Consider the following 22798-nt stretch of genomic DNA (forward strand, 5'->3'; position numbering starts at 1 on the left):
GGATGGTGTATCGATTCAGAATGCTGTGGTAGCCATGCTGGTTAAGTGTACCTTGAATTCTAAATAAATCACAGACCGTGTCACCAGTAAAGCACCCCCACACCATAACACCTCCTCCTCCATGCTTCACGGTGGGAACCACACATGTGGAGATCATCCGTTCACCTACTCTGCGTCTCACAAAGACACGGCGGTCTCAAATTTGGATTCATCAGACCAAAAGGACATATTTCCACCAGTCTAATGTCCATTGCTCATTTTTCTTGGCACAAGCAAGTCTCTTCTTCTTATTGGTGTCCTATCTTCTGTATACCACCCCTACCTTGTCATAACACAACTGACTGGCTCAAACGCATTAAGAAAGAAATAAATTCCACAAATTAACAAGGCACACCTGTTAATTGAAATGCATTCCAGGTGACTACCTCATGAAGCTGGTTGAGAGAATGCCAAGAGTGTTTAACAATTTTTTGATTAATACATGATTCCATGTGTTATTTCATAGTTTTGATGTCTTCACCATTCTTCTACAATGTAGAAAATATTTTAAAAATAAATAAAATAAAAACTTGAATGAGTAGGTATTCTAAAACTTTTGACCGGTAGTGTATATATACAGAAATAAGACATTTTGTCTGTTTGATTAATAGCGTACTGATTCCGTGAGCACCAAGCCTCACACAACCATGTTGGATAAAGCAATTTCACAAATTCAGCTGTTTTTAATCTTTGCTATGCTGTAATAAAGGCTTTATACTTTATATTTAACAGAAAAACAGCACCTGTTTGTCACACATACTACTGAAGCAGCCATCACTCCTATACCCTCTTTTCTTCTTCTTCTTCTTGTTATTATGATCATCATTATAATATGACTAATGTCATTAACATTAGTAGGCTTAGTATAGCAGCCTTGCATAACTACCATCGATCTGTAGGACCGTCCTGTTTAACGGTCTTCATACCATAACTTACTTAGGCCCATATGTCAATTTATAGGCTGCTATACCCATCAATCATGCATTCGTTCATGTCATCACACAGCATACGTGTCATTCATGATTTGAAACGCAATCAAACATTTTAGTTTGAAAATTACATAACAAAAGGGAGCCTTGAATAATTAGCCTAAACTATAAAGAAACCATTCCATGGTCGGCAATTGCATTCACGAATGCATGCGACTGTTTTTAGTCTTTGCTGTAATAAAGGCTTTACAAAAAAGATACACTTATACATTTATTTAGTGTTGTTAACACTGTTCCAAATGGTCATTTATATTGTAACCTAACAGCACCTGTTTGGCACAGATAATATCCAGGCAGCGTTTGCTCCTTACCTTTCTTATTTGTCTTGATCACCAGTTGCTTCCACAACTAAGTCAAATGTCTTCCACAGATCTGACTTCCCCTTTCCCTCCTGAGCAACCAGTAAACATTCGCCCATTTCGAGTTTCCTTTCACATCCTCCACATCCATTTTGCTGTCACATGTGTTACAGTGTTTGGAGTTTGTTATAACCAATTTATTGATGAAATTATGATAAGCTATAGGTTAGGTCCTATTGGTCACGTGCATGCGATGCATACATGTGTCACGTAAAGAGAGCAAGGGTTGAGGGAATAGGGAATGTTTTTCCTAAACAAATGAAGGATTTCGGTAACAGAACTTTCTGTGGTAGTCTGAGCCTGGCCCGGCGGACTCCCTCTAGAGTCATTTGTGTCTTAATTCTTTCATCAAACAGTGTGCTGCTTAATGCATCCAACAAGCTCAGTACATATAGTCAATTTTATTAAAACACATAGGGTGTGTCTATATATGGAAAAATACACATTTTAACATTTCAACCATGGATTGTGCAGCCTCCTGTGCTCATTTCCTCATCTCCCTTCCTCTCCCCCTCTCCTCTCCCTCTCTCCTCTCCCTTCCTCTACCCCTCTCCTCTCCTCTCCCTTCCTCTCGTATCTCTTCCTCTCCACTCCCTCTCCCTTCCCTTCCTCTCCCCTCTTCCTCCCTTCATCTCCCTTCCTCTCCCTCTCTCCTCTCCCTTCCTCTCTCCTCCTCCTTCCCCCCTCTCTTCCTCTCCTCTCCCTTCATCTCTTAATCTCTTTCGCTCTTCCTCTCCTCTTCCTCTCCCCCTCTCCTCTCCCTTCCTCTCTCATCCTCCTCTTTCCTCTCCCTTCCTCTCTCCCCTCTTCCCCCCTCTCCTCTCCTCCCTTCCTCCTTTCCTCTCTTCTTCCTTCATTCCTCTCCATTCCTCTCCCACTCCTTCCTTCCTTTCCTCCTCTCCTCCTCCCCCTTCTGCTCCCACTCCTCTCGTCCTCTCTCTTCCTCTCCTCTCCCCTCTCTCTCTCTTCCTCCCCTCGTCCTCTCCCCTCTTCTCTCCCTTCCTCTCCTCTCCCTCTCTTCCTCTCCCCTCCTCTCCTCTCTCATTCTCTCTTCCTCTCCTCTTGAATTCCTCTCTTCCTCTTCACTCCCTTCCTCTCTTCTCTCCCTTCCATTCCTCCTCTCCCTTCCATTCCTCCTCTACTCTCTTCCTCTCCCTTCCTCTCCTCTCCTCCCCCTTCCTCTCCTCTCCCTTCCTTCCTCTCCTCTCTTCCCTCCTCTCTCCCCCTCTTCCCTCCTCTCTTCCTCCCCTCTCCCCCTCTTCCCTCCTCTCTTCCTCCCCTCCCCAATCCTCTCCATTCCTCCCTCTCTTCCCCCCACTCCTCTCCCTTCCTCCTCCCCTCTCCTCTCCTCTCCCTCCCTTCCTCTCCCTTCCATTCCTCCTCTCCCTTCCATTTCTCCTCTCCTCTCTTCCTCTCTCATCCTCTCCTCTCCCCTCCTCTCCTTTCCTCTACTCCCCCTTCCTCTTCTCTCCCTTTCTTCCTCTCCCCTCCCTTTCTTCCTCTCATCTTCTCACCTCTCCCTTCCTCTCCCTTCCTCTCTTCTCCCTCTCTTCCTCTCCTCTCCCTCTCTCCTCTCCCTCCTCCTCTCCTCCTCTCCTTCTCTCCTCAAATTCCTCTCTTCCTCTCCCTTCCCCTCTCCACTCCTTTCCTCTCTCCTCTCCCTTCCTCTCCCTTCCTTCCTCTCCTCTCCCTCTCTTCCTCTCCCCTTCTCTCCTTTCCTCTCCTCTCCTCCTCTCCACTCCCATCTCTCCCTTCCACTCTCCTCTCCCTTCCTCTCTTCCCGCCCTCTCCGCTCTTCCCCCTCACCTCTCCCTTCCACTCCCCTCCTCTCTCCCCCTCTTCCCTTCCTCTCCTCCCCCCTCCTCTCTTTCTCCTCTCCTCCCTCTCTTTCCCAATCCTCTCCATTCCTCCCTCTCTTCCCCCCACTCCTCTCCCTTCCTCTCTCCTCCCCTCTCCCCTCCCCTCATCCTCTCCTCTTCCTTCCTTCCCTTCCTCTCCTCTCCCTCTCTTTCCTCCTCTCTCCCCCTCTTCCCTCCTCTCTTCCTCCCCTCTTCCCCTCTTCCCCTCCCTCTCTTTCCTCCTCTCTCCCCCTCTTCCCTCCTCCATTCCTCCCCTCTTCCCTCCTCTCTTCCTCTCCCCCCCTCTTTTTCCCCAATCCTCTCCATTCCTCCCTCTCTTCCCCCCACTCCTCTCCCTTCCTCTCTCATCCCCTCTCCTCTCCCCTCATCCTCTCCCTTCCTCTCCCTCTCTTCCTCTCCCCTCCTCTCTCCCCCTCTTCCCTCCTCACTTCCTCTCCTCCCCCTCCTCTCCTCTCCCTCCTCCCTCTCGTCCCCTAATCCTCTCCATTCCTCCCTCTCTCCCCCACTCCTCGCCCTTCCTCTCCTCCCCCTCCTCTCCCTTCCTCCCCTCCTCTCCTCTCCCTCTCTACCTCTTCCTTCCTCTCTTCTCCCTTCCTCTCCACTCCCATCCTCTCTTCTCCCTTCCTCTCCACTCCCATCCTCTCTTCTCCCTTCCTCTCCACTCTCATCCTCTCTTCTCCCTTCCTGTCTTTCTCTCTCCTCTCCCTTCCTCTCTTCCCGCCCTCTCCGCTCTTCCCCCTCACCTCTCCCTTCTTCTTCTCCTCTCCATTCCTCTCTTCTCCCTTCCTCTCTCCTCTCCCTTCCTCTCTTCCCGCCCTCTCCTCTCTTCCCCCTCTCCTCTCCATTCATCTCCTCTCCTTTCCTCTCTTCCCCCCTCTCCTCTCCCTGCCTCTCCTCTCTTCCCCCCTCACCTCTCCCTTACTCTCTCCTCTACTCTCTTCCCCCCTCCTCTCTTCCTCTCCCTCTCTTCCCCCTCCTCTCTTCTTCCCTCTTCTTTCCCCCCTCCCCTCTCCCTCTCCTCTCCCTGCCTCTCCTCTCTTCCCCCTCACCTCTCCCTTCCCCCCTCACCTCTCCCTTCCTCTCTCCTCTACTCTCTTCCCCCCTCCTCTCTTCCTCTTCCTCTCCCTCTCCTCCCCCTCCTCTCCTCTCCCTCCCTCACCTGGTTGTGCGTGCGTAGAAGGTAACAGGTCTCCCTCTCCTGCTCCCTCTCTCTGTGCAGCCTCCTGTGCTCCTCCTGCAGCTGCTGTTTCTCCTCCTGAAGGTCATGCATTCTCTTCAACAGCTCCCTGCGCTCCTGCTGCGCCTCCTCTACACGCTGCTGCTCACCACAGGAGGGGAGAGGAGAGGGGGAAGAGAGGAGGGGAGAGGAGAGGGGAAGAGAGGAAAGGGGAAGAGAGGAGAAGACAGGGGGGGAAGAGAGGAGGGGAGAGAAGGAAATAGAGGAGAGGAGGGGAAGAGGGGAAAGAAAAGAGGGGGGAAGAGAGGAGAGGAAGAGAGGAGGGGGGAGAGAGGAGGGGAGAGGGGGAGAGAGGAAGGGAGAGGTGAGGGGGGAAGAGATGAAGAGGAGAGGGGGGAAGAGAGGAAAGAAAGGGAGAGGACGGGGGAAGAGAGGAAAGAAAGGCAGAGGAAAGGGGGGAAGAGAGGAAAGAAAGGCAGAGGAGAGGAAGAGAGGAAGGAAGATGAGAGGGGAGAGAGAGGAAGGAAGAGGAGGGGAAGGGAGAAGAGAGGGGAGGGGAGAGATAGGAAGGAAGAGGAGGGGAAGGGAGAAGAGAGGGGGGAAGAGAGGAAGAGGAGAGGGGGGGAAGAGAGGAAGGAAGAAGAGAGGAAGTAAGAGGAGAGGGGGGAAGAAAGGAAGGAAGAGGAGAGGAGAGGGGGAAGAGAACAAGGGAGAGAAGAGGAAGGGAGAGGAGAGAAGAAGGAAGAGAGGAAGGGAGAGGAGAGGGGGAAGAGAAGAAGGGAGAGGGAAGGGAGAAGAGAGGGGGGAAGAGAAGAAGGGAGAGGAAGGGAGAGGAGAGGGGGAAGAGAAGAAGGGAGAGGAGAGGGGGGAAGAGAAGAAGGGAGAGGAGAGGGGGAAGAGAAGAGAAGAAGGGAGAGGAAGAGAAGAGAGGGGGAAGAGAAGAAGGGAGAGGAAGGGAGAGGAGAGGGGGAAGAGAAGAAGGGAGAGGAGAGGGGGGAAGAGAAGAAGGGAGAGGAGAGGGGGAAGAGAAGAGAAGAAGGGAGAGGAAGAGAAGAGAGGGGGAAGAGAAGAAGGGAGAGGAATGGAGAGGAGAGGGGGAAGAGAAGAAGGGAGAGGAGACGGGGGAAGAGAAGAAGGGAGAGGAAGGGAGAGGAGAGGGGGGAAGAGAAGAAGGGAGAGGAAGGGAGAGGAGAGGGGGGAAGAGAAGAAGGGAGAGGAGAGGGGGGAAGAGAAGAAGGGAGAGGAGATGGGGAAGAGAAGAAGGGAGAGGAAGAGAAGAGAGGGGTAAGAGAAGAAGGGAGAGGAGAGGGGGAAGAGAAGAAGGGAGAGGAGGAAGAGAAGAAGGGAGAGGAGAGGGGGAAGAGAGGGGGGAAGAGAAGAAAGGAGAGGAAGGGAGAGGAGAGGGGGGAAGAGAAGAAGGGAGAGGAGAGGGGGAAGAGAAGAGAAGAAGGGAGAGGAAGAGAGAAGAGAGGGGGAAGAGAAGAAGGGAGAGGAAGGGAGAGGAGAGGGGGGAAGAGAAGAAGGGAGAGGAAGGGAGAGGAGAGGGGGGAAGAGAAGAAGGGAGAGGAGAGGGGGAAGAGAAGAGAAGAAGGGAGAGGAAGAGAGAAGAGAGGGGGAAGAGAAGAAGGGAGAGGAAGGGAGAGGAGAGGGGGGAAGAGAAGAAGGGAGAGGAGAGGGGGAAGAGAAGAGAAGAAGGGAGAGGAAGAGAGAAGAGAGGGGGAAGAGAAGAAGGGAGAGGAAGGGAGAGGAGAGGGGGAAGAGAAGAAGGGAGAGGAGGAAGAGAAGAAGGGAGAGGAGAGGGGGAAGAGAGGGGGGAAGAGAAGAAAGGAGAGGAAGGGAGAGGAGAGGGGGGAAGAGAAGAAGGGAGAGAAGAGGAGCCAATTGTATAAAGTGGATTAGAATGTTTTTGCATATATTTGGTAATCGCATTTAGACTGTATACTGGTACATTTAGACTGTATACTGGTACATTTAGACTGTATACTGGTGCATTTAGACTGTATACTGGTGCATTTAGACTGTATACTGGTACATTTAGACTGTATACTGTACTGGTGCATTTAGACTGTATACTGGTGCATTTAGACTGTATACTGGTGCATTTACACTGTATACTGGTGCATTTACACTCTATACTGGTGCATTTACACTGTATACTGGTGCATTTAGACTGTATACTGGTGCATTTAGATGGCTATACTGCATCTCTGTATGTGTACCTCCAGCACACTGCTCTTGGTGGTCACCACCAGTATGTCTGAGTTGCTGTCGTCCTCGGTAACGGTGAGACAGTCCTCGGTGGGCGTGGCCGGGCGAAACAGGAAAGGCGTGCTGGCGCCTCTGATGTCACCCATGTGCGTGACGTAACAGAGCTGATAGAACTCTCCGTCACTCTTGGGAACATAGTACCCTGTGGAGGGAGGAGACAGTGGGAGGACGTTACGAAGGTTGTGTAGTGTGGCATTTTGAGTCAGTATCATCAGGTGAATTGGAGGAGTGCTGATCTAGGACCTGGTCCCCTTTGTCCATATAATCATATTCATTATGATCTAAAAGGCTAAACTGATCCTAGGTCAGCACTCTGAGAGGCGTTGTGAACATTGGCCCAGTCCACAGTCTATGGGCTGAATCCTGACTTTGTGTATAAATCTTCTCTTATAATGCACCACTCATCTTCTATACGTTTCATCTTATTCTGATAGTAAATGCATTCTTCAATCAACGGTCAAAGTAAAGTCAGAGTAAAAGTCCAGTAATTTAACTGCACTGTATTTGAGGTAAAGATCACGGTCAGTGATGTTAAACATATGCAGAAGTCAGAGAGTTTCACCAACACACTACAGAGGTCTCATATTTTCACTGTCTCATATCTGACCATGACAGCCCCTGTAAAACCAGTTCACCGGTCCTCCATAGAGAGAGAGTGTGTGTGTGTGTGTGTGTGTGTGATCCCTACAGAGGCAGAGAGTTGTTCAAGTCTCTGACCACGGTTGCGGTTGGGTTCCATCAATAAAATAAGGGAGGTGGTTTTTATATGACCGTTAAATCCAGGGGTTGTCTTAGTATACCACGGTAGTTGTGTGTGTGTGTGTTTGTAAGTAAGTGCGTGTAAATGAAGTACAAATATATAAATAAAACAAGGTTAAATAATAAAAGAAACAAATGGACAGTGTGTTTACACGTGTGGGAGTGCAAGTTATTGTTTTACCTTTATTTAACTAGGCAAGTCAGTTAAGAACGAATTCTTATTTTCAATGACAGCCTAGGAACAGTGAGTTAACTGCCTTGTTCAGGGGCAGAACAGATCTTTACCTTGTCAGCTCAGGGATTTGATCTTGCAACCTTTCGGTTACTAGTCCAACGCTCTAACCACTAGGCTACCTGCCGCCCCAGTGTGTGTGTTTATGTGTGTGAGTGTAAGTGTACAGTGTGTGTGTGTTTATGTGTGTGTGTTTATGTGTGTGTGTGTAAGTGTACAGTGTGTGTGCGAGTTTACCTTGGAACACCACAGCTCTGTGTACGGTGCTTCCAGGTTGGTAGTTTTCCGGCATAGGAGACCACAGGAACGTGTAGTAATCCCTCGCTGTGTTCCAACCTACCTACAGACCCAAAGCAGGAGAGGGTCTAGCTAAAACACACACTACCATAGTGTTCTCACACCAAGACAGGACACATCGCAAGACTGGGTTGCATTCCTAATGACACGATATTCCTTATTTAGTGCACTATTTATTTGTATAGATACATACAGTTCTAGTCAAAAGTTTGGACACACCTACTCATTCCAGGGTTTTTCTTTATTTTTACATTGTAGAATAATAGTGAAGACATCAAAACTATGAAATAACACATATGGAATCATGTAGTAACCAAAAAAAAGTGTAAAACAAATTAAAACATATTTGAGATTCTTCAAAGTAGCCACCCTTTGCCTTGATTATAGCTTTGCACACTCTTGGCATTCTCTCAACCAGCTTCATGGGGTGCACCTGGAATGCATTTCAATTAACAGCTGTGCCTTGTTAAAAGATAATTTGTGGAATTTCTTTCCTTCGTAATGCGTTATTGACCTATATGTTAAAAAAAGACCAAATCCGTATTATGGCAAGAACAGCTCAAATAAGCAAAAACAAATGACAGTCCATCATTACTTTAGTCAGTCAATACAGAACATTTCAACAACTTTGAAAGTTTCTTCAAGTGCAGTCGTAAAAAAAGAAACTTCCATTGCTATGATGAAACTGTCTCTCATGAGGACCGCCACATTAAAGGAAGACCCAGAGTTACCTCTGCTGCAGAGGATAAGTTCATTAGAGTTACCAGCCTCAGAAATGTCAGTGATTTATTCAGTGTCAGTGATTTATTTAGAATTCAAGGCACACTTAACCAGCATGGCTACCACAGCATTCTGCATCGATACGCCATCCCATCTGGTTTGCGCTTAGTGGGACTATCATTTGTTTTTCAACAGGACAATGACCCAAAACACACCTTCAGGATATGTAAGGGCTATTTGACCAAGGAGAGTGATGGAGTGCTGCATCAGATGACCTGGCCTCCAGGGGCGAAAATCTGATATCAACTTTGGGGGGGGACAATTACATGAAATTTTCTCAAGAGCAATTCCTGAGGGGGACACCAAAAGTAGTGCTGTAACACATAGCCTATGTTGTAATATGGTAAATGTATATTGAGGAACCAAAGAAATAAGGTGTTTGCCGTACTCCTAACTACCGGTACCCAAAACTACACAACTACATTTACATTTTTGTCATTTAGCAGACGCTCTTATCCAGAGCGACTTACAGTAGTGAATGCATACATTTCATACAATTTCATACATTTTTTTTTTCGGTGCTGGCCCCCCGTGGGAACCGAACCCACAACCCTGGCGTTGCAAACACCATGCTCTACCAACTGAGCTACAGGGAAGGCTAACGACTCACAACAGCAATACCATTGCCTTTAACAAATCTTAGTTCAGTCACCAGTTTAAGTTGAGAGTGGGGGTATCCATGGCATTTTCCAATTATGTTCCTATTTTACAAGTAAAAAAAATTGAGAACCTTTCATAATGTTGCCAAACAAAGACTCAACAAACTTACCTGAGACTCCCTGTCTCTGCCAGTCTGTCCCTGCATATCTGTCCCCAACTCTGCTGTCTGTGTGCCATCTGTTGCCTGCTCTGCCTAATGACATCATTATGAAACATTTCCATTAGAATTTCATTTCTTTCTTATGAACATTTTATCAACTAGTCTTTGAGATATTAGGCTACTAGGGTTCTTACTTTGCGTTTTGGTGTACTGAAAAATACTCTGATGTCCGTCTTTTATTTTTCTGCCATTTTTCTACCTGGCTGGCTGGCTACACACACACACAGTGTGTAGGTTATTTACAGTAGGAGATGGGCTTCTATCATCTTATCATTCTATTTGGGCTTCGATCTAAAAGGTAGCTAGCAAATGTGAAACGGATTAAAATGACAAGAGTTGACAGCTGTATGAGTTCACCATTTACACAACATATGCTGCAACCTTTTGTAATTTTAATAGTTTGTTTCATATTGGCTGGCTTCCAACAATAGCTGAATTTGCAAAGCTAGCGAGCAGTTTCAGTGGTGTTTGCTATAATCTTTGCTACCCGGGTTAAATAAAATAAATAAATAAAAGTTCCCTTGCGACAATTTAGCTTTTGCAACGAGACCATTAAATATATTTAAGACAATGGTAGAAGAGAGTGTAGTTCTGTTCAGTTTGGACTTCAGTTTATCGCTAACCTTATCACAGGGACTTTGAAGCACTAACTTACATCATCTGCATGCTGATCTCGGAATAAATTGACGATAGCAAAGATTCCATCTTTGACGAGGCCACATAAATGGAATAGGTACTAGCTAGCTTAATAGTTCATATTTGCGCGCTAGCTCTGCATATTCAGCTAGTGTGTGTGCGCAATTGACTGGATTAACCTCACATCAGTTACGTTCATTGAGTGCCTTTCAGACAGTAGACACGACCCCTCTGTTACCTTGCCAGTGGATCAAACCATTTTGAGGAAAAGGGTGGGGGGGTCGCAATCTTTTGAAACTTAAAAACGCACTATTAAGTGTCTATAATCAGCACAATTGCTTTCATTGCGTATTATTAATATTATTTAAATTACATAGTTATGTTTCAGTGATATATTGGGGGGGACAAATCATATTTTTCCCAGGATGGGGCGGTCGTGTGTCCCCCCGTCCCCCCCGCGATTTCCGCCCCTGCTGGCCTCCACAATCACCTGACCTCTACCCAATTGAGATGGTTTGGGATGAGTTGGACTGCAGAGTGAAGGAAAGGCAGCCAACAAGTGCTCAGCATGTGGGAACTCCTTCAAGACTGTTGGGAAAGCATTCCAGGTGACTACCTCATGGAGCTGGTTGAGAGAATGTAATCAAGGCAAAGGATGTCTACTTTGAAGAACCTCAAATATAAAATATATTTTGACTTGCTTAACACTTTTTTGGTTACTACAAGATTCCATATGTGCTATTTCATAGTTTTGATGTCTTCACTATTATTCTACAATGTAGAAAATAGTAAAACTGTAGACCTATTTCTTATTTTACAAATGTGCCCTGTGCATATAACATAAATATTCACATCATACCTAAACATATAGACATTAACATACAAAAACACAGTCATGGGAAGCACAAATAAAACATCACAAACCACACAGAAGTCACAAATAAGTCCCCAATCAATACTTTCAACTGCCCAAACAGCACCAGAACATCAAGATTAAATGTCTTTTGAATTTTAATCCAGTAATACGATGCATTAAAACTAAAAGCAGATTTACCTAGCTCAGTGGAGACCCCTGGAACCTCAAGAGTTAACCAATCCTGTAAACGGGTTAGGAACCTCAAGAGTTAACCAATCCTGTAAACGGGTTAGGAACCTCAAGAGTTAACCAATCCTGTAAACGGGTTAGGAACCTCAAGAGTTAACCAATCCTGTAAACGGGTTAGGAACCTCAAGAGTTAACCAATCCTGTAAACGGGTTAGGAACCTCAAGAGTTAACCAATCCTGTGAACGGGTTAGGAACCTCAAGAGTTAACCAATCCTGTGAACGGGTTAGGAACCTCAAGAGTTAACCAATCCTGTAAACGGGTTAGGAACCTCAAGAGTTAACCAATCCTGTAAACGGGTTAGGAACCTCAAGAGTTAACCAATCCTGTAAACGGGTTAGGAACCTCAAGAGTTAACCAATCCTGTGAACGGGTTAGGAACCTCAAGAGTTAACCAATCCTGTAAACGGGTTAGGAACCTCAAGAGTTAACCAATCCTGTAAACGGGTTAGGAACCTCAAGAGTTAACCAATCCTGTAAACGGGTTAGGAACCTCAAGAGTTAACCAATCCTGTGAACGGGTTAGGAACCTCAAGAGTTAACCAATCCTGTAAACGGGTTAGGCACCTCAAGAGTTAACCAATCCTGTGAACGGGTTAGGCACCTCAAGAGTTAACCAATCCTGTGAACGGGTTAGGCAACTCAAGTGTCTATACTTCAACAGCAAAGTCAGATTAGACGGAAGTTTGTGAAGCAGGGCCTTGTAAACAAAAAGGGAGTAATGTAAAGATCTATGGGTGTTTAGCGAAGTCCAGCCAACCTTTTGATACATAATGCAGTGATAAGTATCAAAACTGTCCCCTGCAACAAAACGAAGGCCACTACGGTAGACGGCCTCCAAAGGTTTAAGAGTAGTACCGTCATAATATCACCATAATCAGGAACAGATAAAGGTTGACTGAATAATCTGCTTCCTACTGCTTAGAGAAAGGCACCATCTATTTCATCTGCAGTATATGTTCTTTAAACGTTAAATACACATCAATCCAAATGCCTAAATATTTACAGTGCATTCGGGAAAGTATTCAGACCCCATTACTTTTTCCACATGTTGTTACATTACAGCCTTATTCTAAAATGGATTAAATACTTATTTCCCCTCATCAATCTACACACAATACCCCATAATGACAAAGCGAAAACAGGTTTTTAGAAATTTGAGCTAATTTATTAAACATAAAAAACAAAAATGAATTATTTACATAAGCATTCAGACCCTTTGCTATGAGACTCAAAATTGAGCTCAGGTCCATCCTGTTTCCATTGATCATCCTTGAGATGATTCTACAACTTGATTGGAGTCCACTTGTGGTAAATTCAATTGATTGGACATGATTTGGAAAGGCACACACCTGTCTATAAGGTCCCACAGTTGACAGTGCATTTCAGAGCAAAAACCAAGCCACTAGGTCGAGGGAATAGGCTCTATGCATTACACTGCCTCCAACGTTCTAATTTACTTCCGATCGGATTGATGACTTCCGGAGCGAGTTCTGCTATTGTTTTTATCATTAGCTTACTAGCTATCATCGATGCATTTCTGACTGAAATAGTTCGCAATGACTACGTTTAAATTACAGCCCCACGAAGGAGGTGCTAATGAACATTGTTCAGTGCCTCTGTGTTCAGTTTCTTCCACATTTAATGGTATTGTGAGCTTCCATCGTTTCCCGGTCGATGTAGAGCTCAGAAAAAGGTGGTTGGTGGCAGTACATCGAGACAACTTTGCTGTCACCAAACACACAAAGGTGTGTAGTACACATTTCTTCGAAAGTGACTTTGTTGAGGGAAAAATTGGGGTGCGACAATACCTAAAAAGAGGTGTTGTTCCTACTGTCTTCGCGTGGAACTGGCACATTCAAATGAGACCTGGTGTTTAGGGAAGATGACTGAAACCTCCTGCTCTGACTGAGGGGGATGAAGAACAAGGTGCTCTGCCTGTGGACTGTACCGTCTCTGATCCGGTCCAGAGCATGGGCCAAGCCAGTGTAAATGTACATGTGTTTATTTGCTAGGAGCAAAATAATAATTTGTTTATCTACGACATGTATCAATAATTTGTGTTGTAGTGAATATCAGTTTGTGTGGAGCTTGTATTGGCTTTAATTAGGCAATGAGTTTAGGGGGAAAGATATCAAGTAAACACAGAATAGCCAGAATGCAAGATTGAATACAATGTTACAGAGGTGTAATTGATTAACTGAACTGTTGAACATTTGCTGAAATATATATATTTTTAAACAAATCTATTCTACTGTAGATTTCTTCACAAGAACATCAATACTTATTTTTCATAAAACCACTAAACTTGGCACCCATGCAGGGGATCCATTCAGGTGCGAGAGAGACACTTCTGCAAGTAGTAGTAAAAATAAAAGTGGTCAACCTTCTCTCTCTTATAGTTTTTGAAACCTGTAGATCTGTATATGTCTAGGATGTCCTCCTGTGCACAGATGACAAAGTCACACCAGCTACAACCTGTAAGAAGGATTTGACCTGGCACCTGCCAGTAGTAAGCATGAGATCTCTTCAACTTCAGCTCTCCATTCTGTATCTTCAGGTAAGGGCAGTCAACTTAACTTGGTACATTTGGGCACTTGACCTCTAAGAGTCCAAAGTGTGGTCTCACACTGGGATCAAATATGATTCCATCTGGAGAGAATCCTAACCACAGAGCATCTGGGTGCACTACGAAGCCACACGGAAAGAAGTTAACATTCTTCAGTGTGCAGTACTCCTGTACAGCCACTGGCTCCATGGCTAGCCCCCTCTTCATCTCCATGGTCTGCATACCAGATCCCTTGAACATCAGCTCAGCTAGGTGGTCAGCTGAGGTCTCTCCCCGGACATAGCAAACCTCTCGGAAACGAGAGGATGTTATTCTCATTTTCCTGAGCTGATGCCATTCCGGGCTGCTGCTCTGCTCCCTTGTGGCAACCTCGACTTTGTGTGACATCTCGTCTCTAATGCCTTGAGGTGGAACTGCTCCTCATGGCTAAGGACGTAAGCACACTGGGAAGCCTGAAGCCTGTAGCCATCTAATGGAAATATTGGTGGAGAAGTGGCATCGGCAATCTTCACAATTTCACGGGTCTTTGGCTGTGGAAGCTGATAGGACAGAACACTGCCGGCTTGCACTGGCCCAAAGGCGGACTCAACCAGGGGCACGTTAGCTGACATTTCCATTGTTGTCACAAGAGGGGCAGTAAGTGGAGAAAAGTTGGAATACGTTTCTGAGACACGGAGAAGGTCCATGTCAGGCATGTATCCATTGAGTGCTTTGTAGAGAGAACTTCTGCAAAACATTTTAAAACCTTAACATCATGTTGGAGAGATTACTATGATAAAGACTCATGTAACTTTTCCAGAAACAGCACAAGCCCGAAAGTTCAAATAAAATTAATTAAAATATACAGATTTATAGATTATATATTTACCCCCAGTCTTTGTCCCAAACATTTGTCATTATCATCTGGATACAATCACAAGAAAATGTTTTCTAAAATGTTTCCATCCTAGGAACCTCTAACTTACCTTATTCCATCAGCACACGAGTTAGTAGGTTTACGGAACTCTATCCCATCAACCGGACCTGGTTTCACACCCTAATTAACAAGGATGTACCGTTACATAGGCTGAATACTTTTCAGGTGCATTTTTTTATGGATATTGATAGACTCACAAGTGTTCTTGGCTTGTGCCAACGCTGTTCTGTGTCTGCAGCTGTGAACTGGTGGTGCAGCAGGAATGTTTAGCTGAGAGTAGTGCGCTGTCTGGTAAAGAAGGGCCACCAGATGATTGCACAGAGCACTTCCTGCAACACAGGAGCAGTGGCTTTGGACCACTATCACTGGTTCGGAGTGCTTTAACACCATCTGTGAAGTGAAGTGACTGAAGTGAGAAAGAATGATGCGGCCCATAAATAACAATAAACATAGTAGTGTCTAGTCTTATTAACTAGGGGCTCTTTTAACTATACAGGAATAGATTGTGTCTCAGTAACACAATTACCAAACACTGCATCAACAGATCTTAACAGGTTATTTGGTAAAGTGGGCAATTCTAAATTGGGATTGGGACCCATCGTTAATATCTATCTACTGATAAGATTAAACGTTGACACTGTCTCCAACACATTTTGACCATAATGACAGTGTCTCACAGGAGATGTTTAACAAGGTCCCTAGTAGCTATCTATAACCTTTCCCTGCGCTCATGCTGTGTGGCTTTTCACTCTTCCTCATGGACCTGTGACAGGCAGCCCTCACGGTGATCTCCCCTGTCAATGTATCTTTCTTAGATACTGTGTAGAAGATATGAATAACAATTATTTTTAGCTAGCAAATATAGCTAGCAAGCATAACTTAACCAAGCTAACGAAAATACACACATTCTCAGGTAGATTCTATCAACGTTACATCATTTTACGAAGTAACTAGCTAGCTACAGTTAATAGTTAAATTAGCTAGCTAATGATTGTAGCTAGCTAACGTTATATCTGTCACTGACTTGGTACTCACCTTCATAGTTGTCTATGTAGCTTCCTATATACATCTTCAACCCCTTATCGTTCTTGCTAGCTGGAGTCTCTGAGGCTGATTTAACAATTCGATGTACATCATTAATATTAATTTGAGGCAAGTCTTGTAGACACCTAGTAAAAAACTGTGACATAGTGGTAGTAACGTTATATCGTCGATAACTACTAGACTGACCGGAAATTGCCACACCGATAGGAAGTGTGTTTAGAACGTTCGATCATGGAATGTGCATAAGGGCTATTGTCGGTTGAGCTCCGAGACAGGATTGTGTCGAAACACAGATCTGGGGAAGGGTACCAAAACATTTCTGCAGATTTGAAGGTCCCCAAGGACAGGGCAGGTACTGGGAGACTAGTCAGGATCAACAGAAAGATGAACGGAGCAAAGTACAGAGGGATCCTTGATGAAAACCTGCTCCAGAGTGCTCAGGACCTTAGACTGGGGTGAAGGTTCACCTTCCAACAGGACAACGACCCTAGGCACACAGCCAAGACAACACAGGAGTGGCTTCGGGACAAGTCTCTGAATGTCCGTGAGCAGTCCAGCCAGAGCCCAGACTTGAACCCGATCGACCATCTCTGGAGAGACCTTAAAATAGCTTTGCAGCTATCTAACCTGACAGAGCTTGAGAGGATCTGCAGAGAAGAATGGGAGAAACTACCCAAATACAGGTGTGCCAAGTTTGTAGCATCATACCCAAGAAGACTTGAGTCTGTAATCGCTGTCAAAGGTGCTTCAACAAAGTAAAGGGTCTGAATACTTAAGTAAATGTTATATCTCCATATATTTTTTTCTTCTAAATTTTCAAAAAACCTGTTTTTGCTTTGTCATTATGTGTTAGTGTGTAGATTGATTTTTTTTATTTTTATGATTTAACCTTAAAGTTGAAAACAACATGCATTTAGTTGCCTGTTTTAAGCACAAATTTTAAATCAGCAAGGGATTCCTGCATAGCTCTAAAATCTGACTGTAGTTTTGACATGGGCTCATAAGGACTCCTTGTTAATAAATCACTTGCTAATAATAGTAGAACGGGTGGTATTGTAAGATCAAGAAACCAGATTCGACTTACAGTCCTATAATAACAATCTTGTATCAGCTCTTTTGATTGAAAGACAAAGTTGAAGATGGGTTAATAAGAGCATCAAATCAGTTCTATCTCGCCAGTTGTGTTTTACAACATGAACACCAGTCCTTTTCTGAAGTAAAAAATATATATTAGGCTCCACCAAAATAAATGTCCCACATACAATTACAGGGATGGAAACATTTATCTTAAACCCCAAACCCTCCCTCACTCCTTCCCAGTTCTCCTCCCTCCCTGGAGAAGCTGGCAGGAGGTGTGTGTGTAAGGGCTGACAGAGGGGAGAAAAACAGCCTAGTTTAAAGAGGAGAAACACAGCCTACTTTAAAGGGGAGAGGAACAGCCTAGTTTAAAGGGGAGAGGAACACAGCCTAGTTTAAAGGGGAGAGGAACACAGCCTAGTTTAAAGGGGAGAGGAACACAGCCTAGTTTAAAGGGGAGAGGAACACAGCCTAGTTTAAAGGGGAGAGGAACACAGCCTAGTTTAAAGGGCAGAGGAACACAGCCTAGTTTAAAGGGGAGAGGAACACAGCCTAGTTTAAAGGGGAGAGGAACACAGCCTAGTTTAAAGGGCAGAGGAACACAGCCTAGTTTAAAGGGCAGAGGAACACAGCCTAGTTAAAAGGGCAGAGGAACACAGCCTAGTTTAAAGGGGAGAAACACAGCCTAGTTTAAAGGGCAGAGGAACACAACCTAGTTTAAAGGGGAGAGGAACACAACCTAGTTTAAAGGGCAGAGGAACACAGCCTAGTTTAAAGGGCAGAGGAACACAACCTAGTTTAAAGGGCAGAGGAACACAGCCTAGTTTAAAGGGCAGAGGAACACAGCCTAGTTTAAAGGGCATAGGAACACAACCTAGTTTAAAGGGGAGAGGAACACAGCCTAGTTTAAAGGGGAGAAACACAGCCTAGTTTTAAGGGGAGAAACACAGCCTAGTTTAAAGGGGAGAAACACAGCCTAGTTTAAAGGGGAGAAACACAGCCTAGTTTAAAGGGGAGAGAAAAACAGCCTAGTTTAAAGGGGAGAGAAACAGCCTAGTTTAAAGGGGAGAGAAAAACAGCCTAGTTTAAAGGGAAGAAAAACAGCCTAGTTTAAAGGGAAGAAAAACAGCCTAGTTTAAAGGGGAGAAAAACAGCCTAGTTTAAAGGGGAGAAACACAGCCTAGTTTAAAGGGAAGAAAAACAGCCTAGTTTAAAGGGCAGAGGAACACAACCTAGTTTAAAGGGCAGAGGAACACAGCCTAGTTTAAAGGGCAGAGGAACACAGCCTAGTTTAAAGGGGAGAGAAACAGCCTAGTTTAAAGGGGAGAGAAACAGCCTAGTTTAAAGGGCAGAGGAACACAGCCTAGTTTAAAGGGGAGAGAAACAGCCTAGTTTAAAGGGGAGAAAAACAGCCTAGTTTAAAGGGGAGAAACACAGCCTAGTTTAAAGGGGAGAAAAACAGCCTAGTTTAAAGGGGAGAGAAACAGCCTAGTTTAAAGGGAAGAAAAACAGCCTAGTTTAAAGGGAAGAAAAACAGCCTAGTTTAAAGGGGAGAAAAACAGCCTAGTTTAAAGGGGAGAAACACAGCCTAGTTTAAAGGGGAGAAAAACAGCCTAGTTTAAAGGGAAGAAAAACAGCCTAGTTTAAAGGGCAGAGGAACACAACCTAGTTTAAAGGGCAGAGGAACACAGCCTAGTTTAAAGGGGAGAAACACAGCCTAGTTTAAAGGGCATAGGAACACAGCCTAGTTTAAAGGGCATAGGAACACAACCTAGTTTAAAGGGGAGAGGAACACAGCCTAGTTTAAAGGGGAGAGGAACACAGCCTAGTTTAAAGGGCATAGGAACACAACCTAGTTTAAAGGGGAGAGGAACACAGCCTAGTTTAAAGGGCAGAGGAACACAGCCTAGTTTAAAGGGCATAGGAACACAACCTAGTTTAAAGGGGAGAGGAACACAGCCTAGTTTAAAGGGGAGAGGAACACAACCTAGTTTAAAGGGGAGAGGAACACAACCTAGTTTAAAGGGGAGAGAAACAGCCTAGTTTAAAGGGGAGAGAAACAGCCTAGTTTAAAGGGGAGAGAAACAGCCTAGTTTAAAGGGGAGAAACACAACCAAGTTTAAAAGGGGAGAGAAACAGCCTAGTTTGAAGGGGAGAAACACAGCCTAGTTTAAAGGGGAGAAACACAGCCTAGTTTAAAGGGGAGAAACACAGCCTAGTTTAAAGGGGAGAAAAACAGCCTAGTTTAAAGGGGAGAAACACAGCCTAGTTTAAAGGGGAGAAAAACAGCCTAGTTTAAAGGGAAGAAAAACAGCCTAGTTTAAAGGGGAGAAAAACAGCCTAGTTTAAAGGGGAGAAAAACAGCCTAGTTTAAAGGGAAGAAAAACAGCCTAGTTTAAAGGGAAGAAACACAGCCTAGTTTAAAGGGAAGAAAAACAGCCTAGTTTAAAGGGGAGAAAGACAGCCTAGTTTAAAGGGAAGAAAAACAGCCTAGTTTAAAGGGAAGAAAAACAGCCTAGTTTAAAGGGAAGAAAAACAGCCTAGTTTAAAGGGAAGAAAAACAGCCTAGTTTAAAGGGGAGAAACACAGCCTAGTTTAAAGGGGAGAAACACAGCCTAGTTTAAAGGGAAGAAAAACAGCCTAGTTTAAAGGGGAGAAACACAGCCTAGTTTAAAGGGAAGAAAAACAGCCTAGTTTAAAGGGAAGAATAATCAACTTTTTTTCCACCTCCTGCAAATGAAGGGAGAGAGATGTAATATATGGAAGGCATGTGTTGTTATGTGACGGCTGAGTAAGAGAGGACAGAACATCATAACTCCAAACATAACCTACAACGTAAAACTGTCATACACAATCACACTCTCCCTCCCTCCTTTTCTCTTTCCCTTCCTCCGTCCTTCTCTCTCCCGCTTCTTACTTTCCACATCCCTCCATCTCTCTCTCTCCCTCCCTACAGATCTCTCTCTTCGTCACACAACACCTAACCAGATTATTTAATATGTCATATTGTCCTAAATATTCTAAATTAGTGTTGTGTTCAAACTCAGGTTAGGGGCCATTCACTCTAACCAGATCTCCATGGAGACAGCCTTGGCTGAGAGTTTCTGAAACAGACCATGATTTACTCAACAAGGTGAGTCATCCTATGGAGCTGAACCACAGGCTAGTGTTACCTTGATGACAACATCCACTTTTAATGCAATAACAATGTTTGGAGTGATAAGGATTGTTTGTTTGATGACAATGTAAGGCCTATTCAGAATGTGGATGACATTCTATAACACCTTAGAATGTATCTAACTCTTATCAAGAGAACATTCTTTATGCACAAGTGTCTCTTTTAATGACAAGGTAGGGTGGACTGGTTTATATTTCAGTGTGTGCATGCACAATTGTGTGTGTGTGTGTGTTTGTGCGTATCTATGTACTTGGGCGTTAGTCTAATGGGGAGGTTTGAACACATAAATAATTTGTTAATTATATAGTGGAGGGTTGTAGGTGACTGGAGTTTGGTTTGGAGTGATGCTAGAGAATAATCACAGACCAAGCTTCCATCCATCACGGCTCAGAGGCGTGTGCACACGGTCCGATGACACGTTAATTACATGCTTACTAAACAGGTTTCTCCCGCTAACGTCACAAACGTGCCACAACTCCACTACCTCCTGAATCAGGGGCTTTTTCAGAAGCAGAAAGGTGTGTGTGTATGGTGTGTGTGTGTGTACGTGTGGTGTGTGTGTGTGTATGGTGTGTGTGTGCGCTTTACATCATAAGAGTTGATACAAGTGCTTTGGAGCTTCTAAAAACTAAAATCTCATTCCAAACGTATTGTGTTTGATACATGGGTAAGTGCGATACGTGCATGACTATCAACATTTAGCATCACCTGAGCCTTGTGTTGCCAACCCTAATCCCTGTGTTCACAAACCTGGGTTTCAGAAGGAAGTGTCAATGACAGTATACAGCCAGTAGGGGGAGCCTGTACCTAACTTACATATTGCATGTCAGAGAGCCTCAGGGTCTGTGTGTCTCTCTCTGTGTGTGTGTGTGTGTGTGTGTGTGTCTCCCTCTCTCTCTCTCTGTGTGTGTGTCTCAGTGTGTGTATCAAGGGTAGTGTAACTGCCCAAGAAGCTGTGCTAGATGTATGTGTCTGGAGCTCTCTCAGTAGTGCACACACACACACACACACACACACACACACACACACACACACACACACACACACACACACACACAGAGAGAAAGACCCTCACATAGTGGTGTCACATGAGGCTTCACCATCACAGACTCCATTAGTGCAGATTAACCAATCTACATTTTCCAAATAAACCCACCATCTTTATTCATTTGTAATTGAGCTGGGTGGATTTGAAGTAACTTCTTAAAGGATGATAAAATGCTTTGTGTCTTTATGAGACATTACGTTTCCTCGTTCACATTTCCTGTTAATTAAGTGTGAGATTTGATGAGCCCTGATGAAAGAGAGGAGAGTGGGAGGGGGCAACAAGAAAGGGAGAGGTGGAAGAGAGAGATGGAAAGAGAGAGAAATAAATAAGGATGTGTGTGAGAGACCGAGCACAAAATACCCCCCAGCAAGACCTGTCTGTTCTCTCTGCCTCCCCCACCTCCCTCTGCACATTAAATAACCACACCACAGCTACTAGAAACATCTCTGTGGAAGGAAAGAGGGAAGGAAAGAGGGAAGGAAAGAGGGAGAAGAGAATCCGGTTGATGAAAGAGGAGAAGAAAGACATATTTTAGTTGGTGGGTCATGAGGAAGCATTAATACACTAACAAAATGGATCCCAACATTTTATTTTTTATATATTTTTCACAAAAAAAACTAGAATTTTTGGGTTGCAAGAGTGTGGTTACCTTCTGACATTAACGTACCCTGAAACACACCTCTGACTTTTGTTGTGTCACTATGCTACATAGAACAAGTGGTCCCATTAGCTTGGTTGTATGAGTTGGAATGACAGGCAGCAAACTCAGTTTGCCTAGTAATGCCATGACTGCTACATCTAGCCAACTACCAAATTAGCTGCAATTTATGTCATTCTAGTGCTTCCACTCTTCAACAGTCTCCGCTGTTCCATAAGGTGTATTTTTACCAGTTTTTTTTTAAATCTGATTCTACTGCTTGCATCAGTTACCTGATGTGGAATAGAGTTCCATGTAGTCATAGCTCTATATAGTTTAATAACCCTCCCAAAAAAGCTAGGAGTTGAACATATTTGTCTGAAAACAAACTAGCTATGCAGGCTGGCTCATCTTCCACTGTTTGCTGATCATGCGTCCACGATTTGTTGGCTACTGCCTGCTCAGTGAGTGACCAAGAATGCTAGCTAGCTAGATTTAAGCCAGTTAGCAATCCCCCAAAATGCGGTAGTCACTGTCAGTTGATTAAACAGCTGTGAGTTGAGTCCAGCTAGCTAGCTAGTATCGCGAATTAGCCAGCACTTCATTAGCTAGCTCAACTGTTGTATTAGAAAATGTCTGAGATGACACAAATCATGCATGTTACTGGGGTGTAGAAATGTTAGCGTTGTCTTTTCATTTTAATATAACAATCATTGAACTGGGTGGTTACTACTGATCTGAGGCTAGAGAAATTGTCCGCCATGTTATTTTTTTTGGTCAGAGCTCGGAGTTGGGCATATTTGTATTTCAAATTACAACTGGCCATAGACAAGGGAAGCAGGGGTGCTGCAGCAAATTATTATATGAAAAAAACAAATCCACAAAATGTGTGAACTAGGCCTTTATTACTCCTGTGTGAGTGGAGAAAGTCATCAGCAGAGCGAAGAAAGACACTCTTCAGAAGCCCCCCCACCCCCACCAAAAAATCTGTGGGGTGACACACGGTGTGA

The 22798-nt window shown here is 44.6% G+C and overlaps 1 protein-coding gene and 1 long non-coding RNA gene across 4 annotated transcripts in view; both read right to left on the reverse strand.

Moving 5' to 3' along the window:
* Positions 1-22798, reverse strand: part of LOC106570524 (tax1-binding protein 1 homolog B) — a 51534-nt gene that overhangs the window by 27642 nt on the left and 1094 nt on the right. For all 3 annotated transcript variants that reach the window (XM_045694915.2, XM_045694914.2, XM_014142940.3), the window contains exons 3-5: positions 7920-8022; positions 6643-6833; positions 4406-4564 (exon numbers count right to left, since the gene is read on the reverse strand). In XM_045694915.2, coding sequence (XP_045550871.1) covers positions 4406-4564; positions 6643-6833; positions 7920-8022 — 453 coding nt within the window. The remainder of the gene's footprint in view (positions 1-4405; positions 4565-6642; positions 6834-7919; positions 8023-22798) is intronic.
* Positions 11756-22797, reverse strand: LOC145860407 (uncharacterized). The gene is made up of 3 exons (XR_014380450.1): positions 15002-22797; positions 14854-14924; positions 11756-14614 (listed from the first exon to the last, which is right to left on the reverse strand). It is a non-coding gene; the product is annotated as an uncharacterized LOC145860407 (long non-coding RNA).

The sequence above is a fragment of the Salmo salar genome, chromosome 14 (assembly GCF_965601325.2).
Source record: "Salmo salar chromosome 14, fSalSal1, whole genome shotgun sequence".
NCBI lineage: Eukaryota > Metazoa > Chordata > Actinopteri > Salmoniformes > Salmonidae > Salmo > Salmo salar.